The 18,205-nt window shown below is 42.7% G+C and overlaps 1 protein-coding gene across 1 annotated transcript; it reads right to left on the bottom strand.

Moving 5' to 3' along the window:
* Positions 1-433: 433 nt before the first annotated feature.
* LOC146708622 (NLR family CARD domain-containing protein 3-like) lies at positions 434-18,205 on the bottom strand. The gene is made up of 8 exons (XM_085460541.1): positions 17,991-18,205; positions 12,252-12,583; positions 11,840-12,154; positions 7,615-9,463; positions 7,251-7,424; positions 6,726-6,899; positions 6,185-6,231; positions 434-2,634 (listed from the first exon to the last, which is right to left on the bottom strand). The coding sequence occupies exons 2-8, from the start codon at positions 12,523-12,525 to the stop codon at positions 2,087-2,089; spliced, it is 3,381 nt and encodes a 1,126-aa protein (XP_085316667.1). The 5' UTR covers positions 12,526-12,583; positions 17,991-18,205; the 3' UTR covers positions 434-2,086.

Genomic DNA, 18,205 nt, shown 5'->3' with positions numbered 1-18,205 from the left:
ATAAACAGAACCATCTTTCATTGGTTTTTAAACTGTAGGACCAACTTTCACATTGCAGTAACTGTTTGAGGAAAAAAGGAAAAGCTGCTCGCCTCCCAAAGTGTTAAAAGATGCACAGAAGAGCTCTGATGGCAAACTTCACCTCCTAAAAACAATGGTGTTTGATTCCAGTGCAGGTGGTGGGCGTGGCTTCAGTCTGCTGACTCCACCCCTCAAAGATCAGTACAAACGTCACCACCCACCAGAAACATGGTTGAACATGAAGTAGGTCTGCTCAATTATGGCAAAAATGATAATCACGATTATTTTCACTGAAATTGAGATCTCGATTATTTGACGATACTTATTTAACCCTATAAGACCTACCATAGAACCAAGTCCGCCAGAGCTTATATTATTTTATTAACATGCTGTGGAGCCATTTTTGGGAGCATTTCAAGTTGCTATACATCAATACAACTGTTATAGCCCATATTTTAATAATATGTCTGCATTAAGTGCATAGTAACTACATTAATTACAAAAAAGTGCAATAAACTACAAAAAAATTGAAAATCGTTTTTGTTTTTTTACATATATTTCTACTTGGAGAAATTTAAGAGGCTTATCCCTCAAAACTTTAAATACAAAAAAGTTCCAAAAAATAGTTTACAACAGGAAATTTATTTTGAGTGTCTTCATAGTTTTATTTTGGAGATACAGCAATTTTTATATACTGCAGGAAAAACAAAAAACAATCCTATGATGCAAATTTGCAAAGAAAACAGCAGGTGCATCAAAATAAACTATTTCCAGCAGTGCAATCTGAGTTCTAAGCATCCCAGAAACTATTCAGAAAAGTATAGAGTCAAACATGACTTATAAAAACACCAGTATAGGCTTTTAAGGCCTACAAGTAAAAAACTACATTTTCCGCGAAAATGACGTCACTTCCGGTTTCGGACAGGAAATGGCGGACATGCGATAGTTCGCGTTGACGTCGTTTTCATTGTGGGAAGTGTTACGAACAGCTGATCGGATCGGCAAAGCCTGTTTCTGGAATATTATGTTTTTGTTCCTGCAAGCGCTTTTTATGCAGTTTTTGCAAAGCTTTATGTGGAAGGAAACCGTGACCGAGGACAAGCTGATGGCATCAGATGTAAGTACAACTCCTCCGGTTTCATATGCAAAACAAATTATTGTGCTAGCTTACACGGTTCCGGTTCTACAGGGATTTAAAGGGTTAACAATAACAATGTATTGAATAATTCACCGGAAGGAAAGTTCTCCCTGTCTCTGCCCCTCCCTCCCATTCATTGCATTACAGCTCCCTGGATCTACCCCCACCATCATATGTACTGTTTATCGGCTACCTGAGCAAAATGAGGAGTTTTTAAATGACTTTGCTGCTCTTCTCACTCACTTCTCTGAACTTTCTCCAAATCTGATAATTGTTTGTGACTCCAATATTCATATGGACAATGACAAAATCCTGCCTGGAACGTTTTGGGTTTTCCACTCATTCTAAAGGACATATCTTGGATTTGGTATGTTGTTCCGAAGACATATATGTATTTCTTGTCCCCCCACCTCGTTTTTGGTTTTTGCCCTTTATCCCCGTCCCTCTTCCCCGCTGTTTTTCTTTCCCTCTTTCTTTCCCCAGTCACGTCTGTCCCGTGTGGAGCAAGTGAAAATAAAATAAACAATAAAAACAAAGATCAATCAAATAGACCAATTCAGCAAGGCTGGGATGGTCCATTTGGCAAAGTAAATCCGTTGGGCATCTTTCTTTGCCTTCAGACAATAATTTTGGGTTAGGGTTAGGGGTTAGGGGTTAGGTCGGTGGTGTTGCTCGTGAGCACAACGACCAGCTGTGTCCAGAAGATTTAAGTTATTTATGAACCCAGTGGACTCGTTTCAGCGGCCTGATTTACAAAAACATAGAAACATAGCAAAACACACACAAGTTCAAAGACACGTCAGTGAGAAAGTACGATAACAAGAACACGCCTACATATTCAGCCACCCGGAGCATAAAGGCGCTGACTTCACGTCACAGTGAGTCAAACATCAAGTCGCTTTTCGACATAAGCCCAGACTCTCGTTTCTACGGAGAACTCAGAAACACAGAAGAACCGAACGACAATGTGCAGAACCCAAACCCAGGATAAAGGGGTTCAGTGAATGTGGTGTGGAAGGTGTGGAGGAGGGTCCTTGAGCCAGAGCAGATTCTGTAGAAGGACAGCGTGCCCGCAGGCCAGTCCACATACACTCCTGCTCTGTTAGAGACAGAGGAGAAGGAGGAGGAGGAGATGTCTTTCCTTGTGTTGTTGTGCCACACAGAGTAGTGATCAACATCAGAGCACATCAGACTCCACGACTGACCGTTGCATCCAAACTTGCAGTCGATACTGTCTCCTCTCCTTCTGATTCCTCTGTAACTGACTGCGATATCCACCACTCCTTTCCACTCCACCTCCCAGTAACAGCGACCAGTCACACCGTGCTTGCACAGCAGTTGAAGGCAGAAGTCAAACCTCTCTGCGTGCTGGGCGTAAGGCTCCTGCGTCGACAGTGCTGTCACTTTCCTGTTGTTGTCGGACAGCTTGAGGTTTCTGTTGGCTGTGCTTGTGTCCAGTGTGAGTTCGCAGAAATCTGAGAGAGCGGAGAAGAAACAGCAGCAGCGATTTGTCATATTTGCATGCTGAGTTAAGATGGCGCCGGTGTGCTTGACTTGCCATGTGTCTGTCTCGCCACTTTTTACCCTCCCTTTTCCCTTTACCTTCACTTATTGACCTCGGCACTGTGTTTTTTATTATTTTTTTTCTAGTCGTATGTTCATCTAGTGGTTGTGCACTGATTACATATGACAGGCAAACACTTTTAAATCTTCGTTCTTTCCATTTGTTTTGAGCCAACCCCTGCTGGAGTGTGGGCAGCGCTAATCTACCACAACTGGATTCGTCCTTCAGCTTCTCCTCCCTAATCTCCACAAGAAGCGCTACAGGAAGCGGGGAAGAAGGAGTGGCCGTCGCGTCCGTCTCAGGGCCTTTCTCAGAGCCAGAATTACGGACCATGTACATGCTCACCTCGACACGCCATCATTTTCTCCCTGGACTGCTCTGACGCTAAGTTGCTTAATCATTGCTGGATTTACCCAGTTGATCATCAAGCCTCCTCTGCCCGTTCTGCAACACGCTTTCCTGCTCGGATTTGGATAACGTTGCGCCAACGGGGATTTGTTGAAGCAATCTAAGCACATCGTGCTTCTAGAGGTGACTTACTACCCTGGCCACGGATTGCATTGCTTAATGTCAGGTCGCTGGTAAAAGACCTTTGTTTTAAATGCCTTTTCTCTACTAACAGCCTTGATGTTTTATTCCTTATGGAAACCTGGATTCGCCCTGGTGAGCTCATCCCTTTCTCTGAACTTCTTCCTTTGGACTGTGCCTATTTTAGTTCACCGACGCTTTCTGGTAGGGGAGGTGGTTTAGCCTCGGTTTTTATATATGACGTATATAATGTTCGGTAACCTTCCTCACCTAACTTTGCTAGCTTTGAAGCTCAGTTATTGGAGATGACTGCTTCCACGAGCACTCTGTGTGTGTTGGTCTACCGACCACCCAAATATGACGAGTGTTTCATCTCTTGGGTTCCGTTCTTTTTAAATATGACTCTGTTCTTATTCTTGGTGAACATACACATCTGTTGTAAGGATGGCCTGCTTGCTTAAGACTTTCTGGCTTTTATGGACTCTTTTAACCTCCTTCAGTGGGTAAATGAACCAACCCACGTTAAAGGCCATATTTTGGACTTGGTCTTTACGTATGGCCTGGATATCTGCATTAAGGATATAAATGGGATTTCAGATCATTTCCCAATTATTTTTGATATTGGCTTATCTGCCGTTGGACCGCAGTCTGTAGCTACTTCTCGTCTGCTACGTGTACTCAGCTCTGAAGCTGTGTTAAAGTTTGCTGTGTCTTTTTTTAGTTTTGGCATTCATGATACCTGACTGCTGCTCAGTTCGCTCATCTGATGGTTATGCTGATATTTTGTTATCATTATTTTCATCTACCCCTGATTTGGCTGTACCTGACGACTGTTCTCTCTGTTCGGTTGATGGTTGTGCTAATATCCCGTTATCTCTTTGTTTTTCTATTCCTGATTCTGTTGCTCCCACTAAAATGAAGCGCCCTAGAACCTACTCTCATTGCTGGCTTAACGATACTACGCGTGCCTTACGACATGTTTGTCGCCGTGATGAGAGAAAGTGGAAAAAAGATAAACTTCAGGTCTCTTATGATATGTTACAGACTAGCCGCTCACAGTTTCAAACTGCTAAAATGGCTAAGGCATCTTTTCTTTCCAAAGTCCTTCTGGCTTATGGTCACAACCCCCGTATGCCGTGCCCGTGTTACTTTCGACTCTGAAGCAGCTGGTCGATCAACTGAAAAACACCAATGCTGTCTTTGATATTCTCCCATCACGCATTGTTAAGGGCTGCTATGATGTAATTGGACCGAGCATTTTATTCTTAATGAATTTTTCTCTACTCTCTGGATCTGTCCCACTGGCCTTTAAGCATGCTGTAGTCCAGCCTATTCTGAAAAAAAAGAATCTTGATTGTTATGATCTCTTGAAGTATAGACCGATCTCTAAGCTTCCGTTTCTGTCCAAGATCCTGGAGCGACTAGTTCTTTCTCAGCTTCAGGCATATTTAGACACGAACAACATTGCAGAGAAATTTCAGTCTGCCTTTAAGCCGCGGCACAGCACTGAAACGGCCTTGCTTAGAGTTCTCAATGACCTTCTTGTAAGCACTGACTCTGGACGCTCTGTGGTCCTGGTTTTATTGGACCTTCCCTCTGCTTTTGATATGGTCGATCATAACATTCTTCTATTAAGACTTGAGCATACTGTGGGTAAAAGAGGCACTGCCCTTAACTGGTTTAAATTTTATCTCGCTGACAGGTCTTTTTCGGTTAATTTGGGCAACTTCTCATCTTCCTCAGTACCTTTACGCTGTGGTGTATATAATGAGAAGAGAGGCCCTGTTCTCTTCTCATTATATCTGCTCCCCCTTGGAGCAATTTTTGAGAAGTATAATATTGCCTTTCATTGCTATGCTGATGATATACAGATTTATTTTGAGATTACTGACGATCTTGCTATGTCTTTTCACTATTTTCCTGAATGCATGCGTGAGGTTAAAGGTTGGTTCAAGAGTAATTCTCTTGTCCTGAACGAAAAGAAAACGGAGATCGTGGTGTTCGATAGTAAAATCCCCCGCGACCAATTGTGTGCTGCTCTGATGCCTTTTGCTAGCTCCCCTTCTGATTATGCCAGTAATTTGGGCATATTACTGGATAGCTCGTTTAAATTTGACAAGCAAGTGTCTGCTGTTGTGAGGTCTACTTTTAATCAGCTGTGCCTCATTTCTAAGGCTAAGCACTATATTCCACACAATGACCTGGAAAAACGTATTTACGCATTCGTGACTTCCAGGTTGGACTACTGCAACTCTCTTTACATTGGCCTTTCCTCCTCCCTTCTCCTTAGATTGCAGACTGTCCAGAATGCGGCGGCACGCCTTTTGACGGGTAGCAGGAAATCTAAGTGCTCCTTTCAGAGCACTTAGATTTCCTGCTACCCAACTTCTTCTGGAGCAACCGTGTTCTCGGCTGAAGTCTCGGGGCGACCGTGTGTTTGCTGTAGCTGCCTCAGTCTATGGAACAATCTTCCTGCTGCTATCCGGGCGTCTGACTCTATGCCATTGTTTAAATCACGGTTAAAGACTTATTTATTTAATCTTGCTTTTCCATCTAGCTAATATTTGGTGTGTGTGTTGATACATTTTTATCTGTTATGCTTTGTTAAATACTTGTATGTATTATGATTGTCATGGTTTTATGTTTAATATGTGCCGGGTCCTTTCTCTTTCTCTTTTCCCTCCCATCTCCTTTTCCTATCTTATTTTGTCAAGCCCCTTGGTATACCCTTGGTTTTTTAGTGTGCTTTAGAAATAAATATTATTATTTGATTATTATTATCAGTTGATGCGACGTCTGCTGATTTATGAAAAGACTGAAGAAAAACATCACAATGATTCATTGTTCTGGCTCTTTAGTCAAATTCAGAATAACCTGCAGATTGAAGCTATAACATATGCTGACTTCATGAATCAAAGAGAACAAACACTCACATTTCTTCAAACCAGGTTTCAGCCTCTGCTCTCCACCATGCTCCAGCCTGGATGACAAACAAAGTCTGAATGACACTTCAGAAAGATTTTTTAATGAATCACGACCTTCAGTCATATCCACCACTGAGATGAGCTGTAATCTGTGCTGCACACACAGACAGTCATAACTCTGAAGTGTGTTTCTGTTTGTGGTGCATTCTAGTGTTGCATTGAAGATTTTGTGTAGTCCAAAAAAGTTGACGTCCACACTCAGCCTCACATTCATTGTCTGATGACGACATTCACTCCGAGTCAGGTGGGCCCTTGTATAAGACGCTTTTTAGACTTAACAAAGACACACTCGCCAGATGTTACATTAAATGTTAACAAACAATGAATAAAGTCTCAGATCGTCTGATAACCAGACTAATTGAACATGGATTTGTCTTTAATCCAAGACTTCCCAAAGACTAAACCTTCAGTAGCTATTAGCAGCTGTGAACCAGCCAATCCCACCAGTGTGACACAAAAACACTGTGTGAGTCTCATTTTAATCTCTTGCCTGAGAATTTTAAGCTTCCAGTGTTGATGCTCCACTCCAGCAGAAAGCAGCTTGGTGGCGGTGTCCCCTGGATGGTTGTAGCTCAGGTCCAGCTCACTCAGATGGTAGGGGTTGGCTCTCAAAGCTGTGGCTAGAGAAGTACAGCCCTTCCCTGAGATCATACAGCCTGACAGGCTGAGTATGCACAGAGAGAGAGATATAAAATGAAATCAGCTCGAGATGTTATTGGTATCTACTACCATACGAAATTTAAACATGATAACTTGAAAACTGTGGATGCTAGACTGTTAACAAGCAAACAAACTGAACTGATTATATGTGCCTTATCTTTGAGGGGAGAATGAACAAAGCCATGATGCTCTAACTGTCTGCATAATGTCGTCACTGGAATTTATATAGATTCATTTGCTGACACAGAAAAATAAGACAAAAAATGTAATGCTTTACGTTTAATTGAAATTTACAGGCAATGTTCTTTCGGTCCTTACACGTGTGATTGTGGGGGGTTGAATGATCTGGACTTACTTGAGTTTCTCCAGTCTACAGCTTGGACTCCCCAGCCCAATAGACAACAGCTTCACTCCTGAATCGTGCAGGTCGTTGTTACTCAGGTCCAGTTCTCGCATGCTGGATGGCTCAGAGCTAAGAGCTGAGGATAGAGCTGAACAGCTTCTCTTTGACAGATTGCATGCACTCAGCCTGGAGGAGAGTTAGTGAAACAAAGTGATACTCTTTCACATGGAGCAAGAATAGCAACAACAACAACTATACAATTTTTTGTTTACTCGACTAAAATGATTCAGTAAGACAAATCAGTATGACACAGACTGAAAATGTTATTGGTTGACAAAACCCCTACATACGTATTACGTATTATCTGTCCACCTACAGAACTTTGCTGGCTTCTTTCGTTATTGGTAGCAGTCTCAGAAAAGCATCCTCTGAAGCAAAAACTGAGTATTTCTTCAGATCAAACACGCCCAAATCTTCTTCCGATGACAGCAAGATGAAGACCAGAGCTGACCACTGAGCAAGAGATAGTTTTTCTGTGGAGAGCCTTCCTGATCTCAGGGACTGTTGGATCTCCTCCACTAGAGAAGAATCATTTAGCTCATTCAGACAGTGGAACAGATTGATGCTTCTCTCTGGAGACAGATTCTCACTGAGCTTCTTCTTGATGTACTGGGCTGTTTTCTGATTGGCCAGTGGGTTACTGTCCGTCTTGATCAACAAGTTCTGTAGTTTCTCCTGGTTGGTCTGCAGTGAAAGACCCAGAAGGAAGCGAAGGAACAAATCCAGGCTTCCATTTGGACTCTTTAAGGCCCTGTCAATGGAAATCCTGTGGATCTTCTTCGAAGATGTTTTGCTAAAAAGGAGTCGAAGGTTTTTCAGAGACATTCGTGGTAAAGGCATCACATTTTTGTTGCTGTTTATTAGAGACATCTTCACATAAAAAGCAGCCAGAAAATCCTGAACACTCAGATGGACGAAGCTGAACATCTTGTCTTTCCCTTTCCTCCCTCGCTCCTCTTTAAAGATCTCTGTGGAAACTCCTCCACATGCTGAGACAAAGTCAATGCTGCTCTCTCTCAGATCCTTCTCATAGAAGATCAGGTTGCCCTTTTCCAGCTGCTCAAAGGCCAGTTTTGCTAATGACGTAATGTATTGAATGCTCTTCTCTGGGCCATACTTTTCTTTTGTCCGATCAATCTGAAACATCAGGAACTCTGCGTACATCTCAGTCAGAGTCTTGGGCAGCTCTCCTCCCTCTCTGGTTTTCAACACATCCTCCAGAACTGTTGCAGTGATCCAGCAGAAGACTGGGATGTTACACAGGATTAGGAGACTTCGTGATGTTTTGATGTGGGAGACAATCCTGTTGGCCTGTTCCTCATCTTTGAATCTCTTCCTGAAATACTCCTCCTTCCGGGGCTCAGTGAACCCTCTGACCTCTGTGATGCTGTTTATAAACTCTTGGGGGATCTGATTGGCTTCAGCAGGCCGTGTGGTTATCCAGATGCGAGCAGAGCATAACAGTTTTCCATTAATGAGTTTTCTTAGCAGGACATCTGTTACTGTTGCCTTTGTTACATCGACAGAGCGAATGTCTTCAGAATGAAGGTCGAGATGAAGGCGGCTCTCATCCAGCCCATCAAACACAAACAGAAGTTTGAATTTACTCTTGTCATAGTTGGTGATTCCTGATGACTGAACATCTGTAAAGATGTAATTAAGAGCCTCCTGTGGGATGCCTACAGTTTCTGGGATGCATTCATGAATGAGCTCTGCCAAACTGAACTTTTCTCCCTTCAGAGGATTCAGCTGACGGAAGGTGAAGGGGAAAATCAGATGCACATCTTGATTGGATCTTTTTTCAGCCCAGTCCAAAACAAACTTCTGGACAAGGAAAGTTTTTCCAATTCCTGCGATTCCATTGGTCATCACTGTTTTGATGGGTTTGGATTCTCCAGAAGGATGCTCAAACATGTCTGTGGGTTGAATTGATTTCTCTGCTTCTGCTGGCTTCCATGCCTTTTCTAACATTCGGACCTCGTGCTGTGTGTGGAAATGTGCGCCACACCTGGCTGTGATGTACAGCTCTGTGTAGATATCAGCCAGATGCTGTGTGTCTTTTGCCCACTCTTCTTCTGCACCCAAAAATTTATCCTGGAAATTTGACTGAAGCATCTGCTGGTAAAATGTGATGGGATGTGGCTCTGGTACTGGAACCATCATATCTATGTCAAAAATGAAGGATAAAAAAACGAAAGTGTAAAGCGTATAATTAAGATATCGAGGATTATTCAGCCCCGAGCCCATATCAGGTTTACTGGCATAAATTACGATGTTTCAGCTGTTTGTAGTTATTATAATTTTATACATTTTAAAATATTCCTTAAACCAGTGATATAAAGACTAGTGCTAATGAAAGTATACAATGGTCTACTCTTTTGGTTTCAGATGGTAGTAGTTGTTACCAATATGGAGAAAAAAATTTTTTATATAACATTTTGAAAAAACTCTTATAACGTCATTTAAGTGATTTGGTTATGGCAAACAGCAGAAAATGTGTTCATACACTTAGGTTGATATGGGAGGTGAATAACTACAAATCATGTTTTCTTTGCTCAGTTTCCCATGTTGTTATCCTCCCATAAATGGCAGAAAAGAGTGAATAACTTCATTGTTTTAGCTAACTACAGAGACACTACTGCTGTGTTTACCAAGCTTTGAAGTGAAAGTTTCAGTTTAGAACTTTGACCTTTAGTTTAAATCTTCTCTAGTAAGCTATGTCCAAGGTAAACTGCAAGTATGCTAGGTAGTATATAGAATGATTAAAACACAATAGTCTAGTGAAATCTCCAACTAGGGCTGAGCGATATGACCTAAAATCCACATCATGGTATAATTTGAAGCATGTGCGGTAACAATATGTATCGCGATATATTCTTTTCTTCTGTATAACGTATTTTACACACTATAAGGCGCACTTAAAATCCTATAATTTTCTCAAAAATCGACATAGCGCCTTATGTATGAATTCTGGTTGTGCTTATTGACCTCAAACCGATTTTATGTGCTACACGGTGCTCAAAAATCTGTCAAAAATGTTTTAGTCTGACTTTGCTAAGCTACGAAGCCGCATCGCTTGATGGATTGTTGGAGCATTACAGCTGCCGTAGTCAGGAGTGTCACGGAGTAATCTGGGTCCTAAACTCTGTCAGGTTCAGGTCCCAAAGTCAAACGATCACTGTGGCGTCACTGAGAGTTAAAAACTGTCTAAATTATTTCATCTTTAATAAAATGATCAGCGTTGCTGCTTTACCAGGTGTAACAATTAAGTTTAACATCCAGGCATCCATGAAAACAGAATTTATTACATTTAACAGAGTTAGAAGTTAGCAGGAAGTTAGCTCGCTAGTTTCGCTAGTTACCTAAACATGATATAGCATGTTCAGACTGAGAGATTTCTAAAACAAATTCAAACGTACAGCTCTACTATCACTTCCAACATAAATGAAGATAGAAAACTAAACAGCAGTGACGTTTATAGGGTTACTGAAGTTGGGCTAGCTGGTATATAATGTTGTGCTACGTGATCACTAGCAAAACAGCTACGTTATCATAGCATTAGCACAGTGAAGCTGGAGGATGAGCGCTAACTTCTTTCCACTCAATAAAAGTTAACATGAGGGTTTCTGGTGGTTAGGGACAAATGCAATCACATGGCAGGATGCTGTAAACGGACCAAACCTCAGTCAGGAGAACAACTGAGATAATCCATCCACAATACGAGGTTAGTCATTAATATACTGCAACAACATGGGAATAGAGCAGCTGCAGAGAATTCAGCATTAATGAATCAATGGTATGGAAGTGGAGGAAGCGCAGTTTTTGGCTTTCCCCATATTCCAAAAGTGCTCCGTCTCTTTGCTATTACTGTCGCCCGCCATAATTTCCAGTTTATGCTGTTTATGCTACTTTCTCTGTATCTATGAAGCGCCTTGAGGCGACTTTTGTTGTGATTTGGCGCTATATAAATAAAATTGAATTGAATTGAATTGTTTGCAGCCGCTGCAATGCTTTCGACCAAAACAGGCAGCTTGATGACACCATCAACATGCGCTATCGTAGTAGAGCGGTATAGTCAAAATGTCTGTGAAGGTTCTCAGTCATCCAGGTCATCGTAGTCAAAGGAGCTTGCAAAGAAAAGCGTCTGGGACCCACACCCAGTTTCCCACCTTGGCTCAGGCGATTAGAGGATCATCAGGGGGTCCTTTTGTCCCTCTGTGGGGGGAAACTCCCACTAGGTTTATATCTGGGACTCTCCACCATTTGACCTTAGAACTGAAGAAGCTTCTCGGATGAGAGGTGAAACGTCTTCAACCAACTTAAAGAAGTCCAGACGCTTTTCTTTGCAAGCTCCTTTGACTATAGTCAAAATCTCTACTGTTGGACAAATTTATATCGTTTCTACCGCCCATCCCTATCTCCAACCTTTGTAAAGTTAAAATTCAGTAAAAGATTTGGATTAGAAATGCAACGACATCACAAATATTGAGTATTTGTTAATTAGCCAATCATCACGTTATCAAACCTGACAGTAGTTTTACCATCAGTCTCAGAAGTAGGAGCCTGAGTCTTAGAGGAGAAAAGTCCTTTCTTCTTTTTAGCCTTCCCAACACTGCCGTCATCTCCTTTCTTCTTCGTAGTCTTCCCACCATCTTCATTATCCGCTTCTTCCTTTGAAGTCTTCCCATCACTGTCATTGTCCCCTTTCTTCTTTGGGCTCTTCCCACCATCTTCATCATCTGCTTTTTTCTTCGAAGTCTTCCCATCATTGTTATCGTCATCTTTCTTCTTTGCGGTTTTCCCACCATCATTTTCATCCCCTTTCTTCTTTGAAGTCTTCCCACCATTGATGTGCACTGATAGACAAACAGACATTATGAGCATTAAAAGAATATAACCTGCACTTTGTTGAACCTTTTCAGACAGCAGTGTTTGTCTCTTCCTGTGACTGACCTTCGGTTGTTGGGCTGCTGACAGAAAAACTCTGCAGCAGGTCATTTCTGTTAATTCTCTCTAAAACCACCTTGGTCACCTCCAAAGCTCCTTGGAGTTCATAGGTTTGTATGATCAGGTCCACAGTTTCCAGTCGCTTTGACGTCTCCAGACGGCTCTTTCTGATGGCAGGGCGCCCCCGAAGGACATCACCATGCTGCAGGAACCACTTGAATTTATCAAACTCTTCATCTCCCAAATCTTCCAGAGTGTTTAAGAGGTCCTCTGATGTCATCACGTCAGATAGTACTGCAGGCTCTTGTGGTACAACTGCTTTATTGGTCTCTGTTTACCTGTCAAACATGAAATCAGACTTTAAAATATCAGCTGTTCCCTTTATACAAATAAAGTTTATTAACAGGTTATTATGATTCTCTGTTTGTCTAAATTGAGATCAGTTCATGGAGCGCCTCGTTGGAAAATAATGCAAATACAGCATTAGAACTTTGTGGCTGGAAACATGGAATGAGATGTCTGATTGTCAGTGATTGTCTGTAATTGTCAGTGATTGTCTGTAATTGTCTGAGTGTCAGTGTCAGTGACTGCCACTAACTGTCAGTGATTGTCTGTATTTGTCAGTGAGTGTTTGTCCATCAAAAGATGGCGCCAGTGTGTTCGGCAGCCCGTCTCCACTGCTCTCTGCTGCTTCTTACCTTTCTGCTAATATGCTATTCAGGTGGCTCTGCATTGCTAACTTATGACCGGCTTACTCTTCTAAGTCTCCGGCCACCCTATACTTACGGGTCATACTTCCATGGATCGGACCCGTGGTGGAATTTAGGAGATACCACTCTGCTGCGGACAGATCACCTCTCAGGAATGATCTCCGCTTCCTTTGCACAGGAGACGCTACAGGAAAAGGTGTAAACGGAGTGGTGTCCGTGTCCGCATTAAGGCTTACCTAAAGGCACGGCTGGCTTTGACGTCGATGTGGATGCTCTCCGCCTTCCCCCGACTTTCTGGGAGCACTTTACCTTTAGATTGTTTAGGCATCGATGGATTCGCTATGCTGAGTTGCAGGCCCGCCCTGTCGCCCCAGTGGTTTATTCGCCGGCTCCATGTTGGATTAAGCCTCCTAAAGGCGGCGTGTGTTATGGCAACCTATGCCGCCCGAGACGTGCTTCCAACTGCGACTCGGCGTCTTCGACTCGGATGGCGCTATTAAATGTTAGGTCGCTGACTAATAAGACTTTTATTGTGAGCTATTTTTTTACTGCTACAGGACTGGATTTACTATTCATGACGGAAACTTGGATTCGTCCCGGTGAGTCTTTCCCTTTCTCAGATCTCCTTCCTCCGAATTGTGCTTTTTTTAGCTCACCGAGACCTTCGGGCAGGGGTGGAGGACTGGCAGTGGTCTTATCACTGGCGATTTTAACATTCACATTTGTTGTAAAGATGATGTGTTTGCCAAGGATTTTCTAGCCTTAGTTGACTCTTTTAATCTTATCCAGTGGGTTAATGCACCTACCCACCTTAAAGGACATACCCTTGATTTGATTTTTTCTTATAGACTGGACATTTGTATCAGGGACATCAGCAACATTGGAATCTCCGATCATTTCTCAGTCATCTTTGATGCTGAGTTATGCAAATTGGACCAGAGCTTTGAGGGTCCTCGACGTCTTGTGCGCATAATCAATCCTGGGACTGTGGCTGAATTTTTGGCTGCTTTCTCTAAATCTGTTCTCCCTGACTTTGATCGTTCTACACCCTCTTCAGTTGATGATTTTGCTAACTCCTTTCTCTCTACCTGCTCCTCTATACTGGACGTTGTGGCCTCTATGAAAGTAAAACAACCTAGAAGCTGCTCTCAGCCGTGGCTAAATGACTCTACGCGCTTTACGATGCGTTTGCCACCAAGCTGAGAGACGGTGGAAAAAAGATAGGCTCCAGGTGTCTTTTGATATCGTTCGCAGGACCCACCTGGAATTTCAGAAATCTGCTAAGTTGGCTAAAGCGGCTTTTCTGTCGGGTGTCATTGCGGATAATAGTCACAACCCACATATTTTATTTAAGACTTTTAACTCATTGTCCAACCCTTGTCCTGAAATGCCTAGATTGGCTTCCTTAGCCCGTTGTGAAAATCTTTTAACTCATTTTACAGGCAGAATCTTATCTCTAAGAGTCTCACACCCCCCTGTGATGAGTCAGGCCCCAGCATTACGATGCTCTTCTAACCTCAATCAGTTTGATCCAGTTTCGCTCCCTACTCTTAAGGGTATAACTGATCACCTAAAAACTCAAACGCTGCTCATGACATCCTTCCATCTCGCATTATTAAAGATGGGTTTAACATTATCGGGCCCTGTGTTTTATCATTAATTAACCTGTCACTGTTATAAACACGCTGTAGTGCAACCTATACTCAAAAAGAGCTCCCTTGATCAGAATGACCTCGCTAACTTTAGACCTATTTCCAAACTCCAGTTTCTGTCTAAAATCCTAGAGAAGATTGTTCACTCCCAACTTCAAACTTATTTGGTTGCAAATAATATCGGGGAAAATTTTCAGTCGGGGTTTAAGCCACACCATAGCACGGAAACTGCATTACTGAGAGTCTTTAATGATCTTCTCTCAATTGCTGACTCAGGGCGCCCTGTGGTGTTAATTTTGCTTGATTTGTCCTCTGCTTTTGATTTGGTGGACCATAATGTCCTTTTAATGAGGCTTGAGCATCTGGTGGGCATCACGGGCAGTGCCCTTAGCTGGTTTAAATCCTATCTCTCAGAAAGGTCCTTTTCTGTCACCATGGATACCTGCTCCTCCTCCATTGCCCCTGTTACCTCTGGTGTCCCCCAGGGGTCCGTGCTGGGTCCCATGCTGTTCTCTTTATACTTGTTACCCTTGGGCCGAATCTTTGATAAATACAATATTTCTTTCCACTTCTATGCGGATGACATTCAAATCTATTTTGAACTAGCTGAGGATGTCACGTCGTCGTTGCAACACTTCTCCGATTGTATGAATGAAGTTAAAATCTGGCTACTGAGCAATTCCCTCATTTTAAATGATAAGAAGACTGAAATTGTAGTCTTTGATACTCCCTCCTCTCGGGCTGAACTAACTGGTATTTTTGGGCCCTTTGCTGACTCCCTTTCTGACACTGTGAGGACCCTGGGTGTTGTCTTGGACAGTTCCTTCAAGTTGGACAAACGTGTCCTCTGTAGTTAAATCGAGTTCAATCAACTACGTCTAATCTCTAAGGCCAAGCCCTACATACCATGTAAGGACCTGGAGAAACGTATCCATGCCTTTGTTACATCCAGATTAGATTACTGTAATTCCCTTTACACTGGTCTCCATTCTGCCCTCGTTCACAAACTGCAGCTCGTTCAAAATGCGGCTGCGCGTCTCTTAACTGGAACTGGCAGGTTTGAGTCTATTACTCCAGCTCTTTCCGACCTGCACTGGCTCCCTATAAAACTTCGTATTGATTTTAAAATCTTATTGCTCACTTTTAAAATCATAAATAGCACCGCACCCAGCTATCTTAGGGATCTCCTCAGCTTTTATATCCCTGGGAGAGCGCTTAGATCAGGCCAAAGGCTCCTGGTGCGACCTAGATCTCGGCTCAAGACCAGAGGTGACCGCGCATTCGCCGCTGTCGCATCCTACCTCTGGAATAACCTCCCTCAAGGCATCTGATTCAATTCAATCTTTTAAATCTTGATTAAAAACTTATTTGTTTAGCCTTGCTTTCCTGCCTCCTACAGCCCACATTTTTGGTGTACTGTAAGTTATCTTTTTCGCTTTATTAATATTTATAATGTTTTAACCTTCAGCCTTTCGGGTTGTGCCTACTATGCCTGGTGTATTATTGGTTAGTTATGTCACCCGCCTGTTAGTATATTTTATTTGTATTTTGTGTTTTGTATTTGTATTTATTATTGCTCTAACTCGTTCTGTGAAGCACTTTGGCATACCTGTGGTTTTTTAAATGTGCTACATAAATAGAATTGTATTGTATTGTCTGTGTCAGTGTCAGTGAGTGTCTGTAATTGTCAGTGAGTGTCAGTGATCCTTTTTCATGCTTCAGCTCAGTGCTAAAACGGAGCAGCTCTGGTGTCACTCATTGACGCAGTCTCTTTCCTCTGCCTCTCACTGATTGGTGCAGCTTTGTAAACTGCTTTCTTTCATGCACTTCACAAGAATAAAATGATCGTGAATTTCTTGCTTGGTAACTCATGTGTGCTGACAGTCTGATATCACACAGCACCACCCAGCAGCAGCGGCTCACCTGCAGAGCCGCACCCTGCCTGACCGTCAGAGCTGTCGAAGTTTCCAGAGTGGATTTGTGCTCAGTGAGCAGGTTTATGTTGAACTTGTGTGGCAGAAGTTAGAGCTGCTGTTATCCCCGGCAGCTTTATACATCTAAGGCAGCGGTCCCCAACCCCCGGGCCTCGGACCGGTACCGGTCCGTGAGTCGTTTGGTACCGGGCCGCGAGAGTTGAGGCTCAGGTGTGAAATGTAGTTTTCAGCGTTATTTTGTTATCGTTTTTATCGTTTCATTCCTGGGTCTTTTCCTGTGTGTTATGAATAAATCTTCTTTTTTTCGGTACCGGTACTAGTTTTATTTTGTTGTATTTATCCACGACACCTTAAAGGCCGGTCTGTGAAAATATTGTCGGGCATAAACCGGTCTGTGGTGCAAAAAAGGTTGGGGACCGCTGGTGTAAGGTATACAGAGACATGAAATAAAACCAATAAAACCACAAGAAATTCACAGTGAAACACAAAACTATGAGAAGGTAATAAAACTGTAAACCTTAACTGCAACCCTGATTCACTGTCTTTAATCTTTACCTTGAAATACCTCATGTCTGTGTTTACTTGGTCTGGCCCGTATATGATAAACCCTATATGAGAATGCTGACTTTAATATATACAGATTCCCGGGAGATTATAGCTTACACAGAATGAGATTAAATTCCTGGTGGCAGTGTTTCACATGAATCATATACAAACTGTCTGAAAGCTTTTTTTTCCACAGCGAAGCAGATGATAGACCAAACATCCCTTTGCATTCTTTGCTGTTGTTTGGTGCTACAAAAGTTCATTACAACAACTGAATTATTCAGTCGAGAACTTCTTCAATCTTGTGGAACAGCACCAGTAACAGATGCAAGGTTTCACTGATGGTTACATTAAATCTAAAGATGCAGCAAACGAGCAGAAAAAGGTTTCCTATAACCATACGTGCTGCAAAATAATGTCCAAGCATGACTCGATTTAAACTCTAATACAAGAAGATGATCGTCACAGGTACAGAGAGGAGCGCTCATCACAGCGCCGTGTCAAAGATGTCGTTTTTTACTGGGTTGGTGCAGCTTACATTGTTTTATGTGTGTAGACTTGTATATGCCTGATTATGTTATACTGAGCCATGTTGATTCATAAATGATTAAATAGCATTAATGAGGGTGGATTGAAAAAGTGTGGCCTCCATCCTACTGCTCTGCCTCAGTATTGTTTGATATATAAACTTTTTCATGTAGATGTTATTCGTCGTGAAATCCAGATTTATTTTAACTTGTGTGCAGAAAGCAGCTCTGGGACACACTGTTAATGCATCTGAAGTCTGCTGTAGTAAAACTGGAAACGAATGAAAGTGATGGTTACGCTCAGAGCCCGCTGTATGCAGACGAGTGCATACAGAGAGCGTCAGCAGCACTCGTGAACGCAGCCGTCTGCACTCACCTGTGTTTGCAGAAACACCTGACGGACGCATGCAGCTCGTCCTCTGCCTCCAGGTACGCTCGGTGCCGGGTGAGGTGTGGGCTGTTCTGTGGTCAGGCACTGCGATCTGTAAACTTCTTTCTCTGTGCGGCGCAGCGAGTCAAGTCAGCGGCGACGAGGGCTTCTGGTCATTCTGCGTTCCTGAGAAAGGTGCGCTCAGGTAAACGTCCCTCTGA

This window comes from Copadichromis virginalis, linkage group LG6 (genome assembly GCF_057382275.1).
Source record: "Copadichromis virginalis isolate Kocher_CV1m ecotype Utaka linkage group LG6, C_Virginalis_male_GT1.1, whole genome shotgun sequence".
NCBI lineage: Eukaryota > Metazoa > Chordata > Actinopteri > Cichliformes > Cichlidae > Copadichromis > Copadichromis virginalis.
Note: the sequence above shows the minus strand (reverse complement) of the source record. Positions and strands in the feature narration are given on the sequence as shown.

Coding starts and splice junctions, on each gene's coding strand:
- LOC146708622 (XM_085460541.1), bottom strand. CDS start 12,525: ATGACATCAGAGGACCTCTTAAACACTCTGGAAGATTTGGGAGATGAA. Junction 12,155..12,251: donor CAGCAGCCCAACAACCGAAG/GTCAGTCACAGG, acceptor TTTGTCTATCAG/TGCACATCAATGGTGGGAAG. Junction 6,232..6,725: donor TGGAAGCTTAAAATTCTCAG/GCAAGAGATTAA, acceptor TTTGTCATCCAG/GCTGGAGCATGGTGGAGAGC.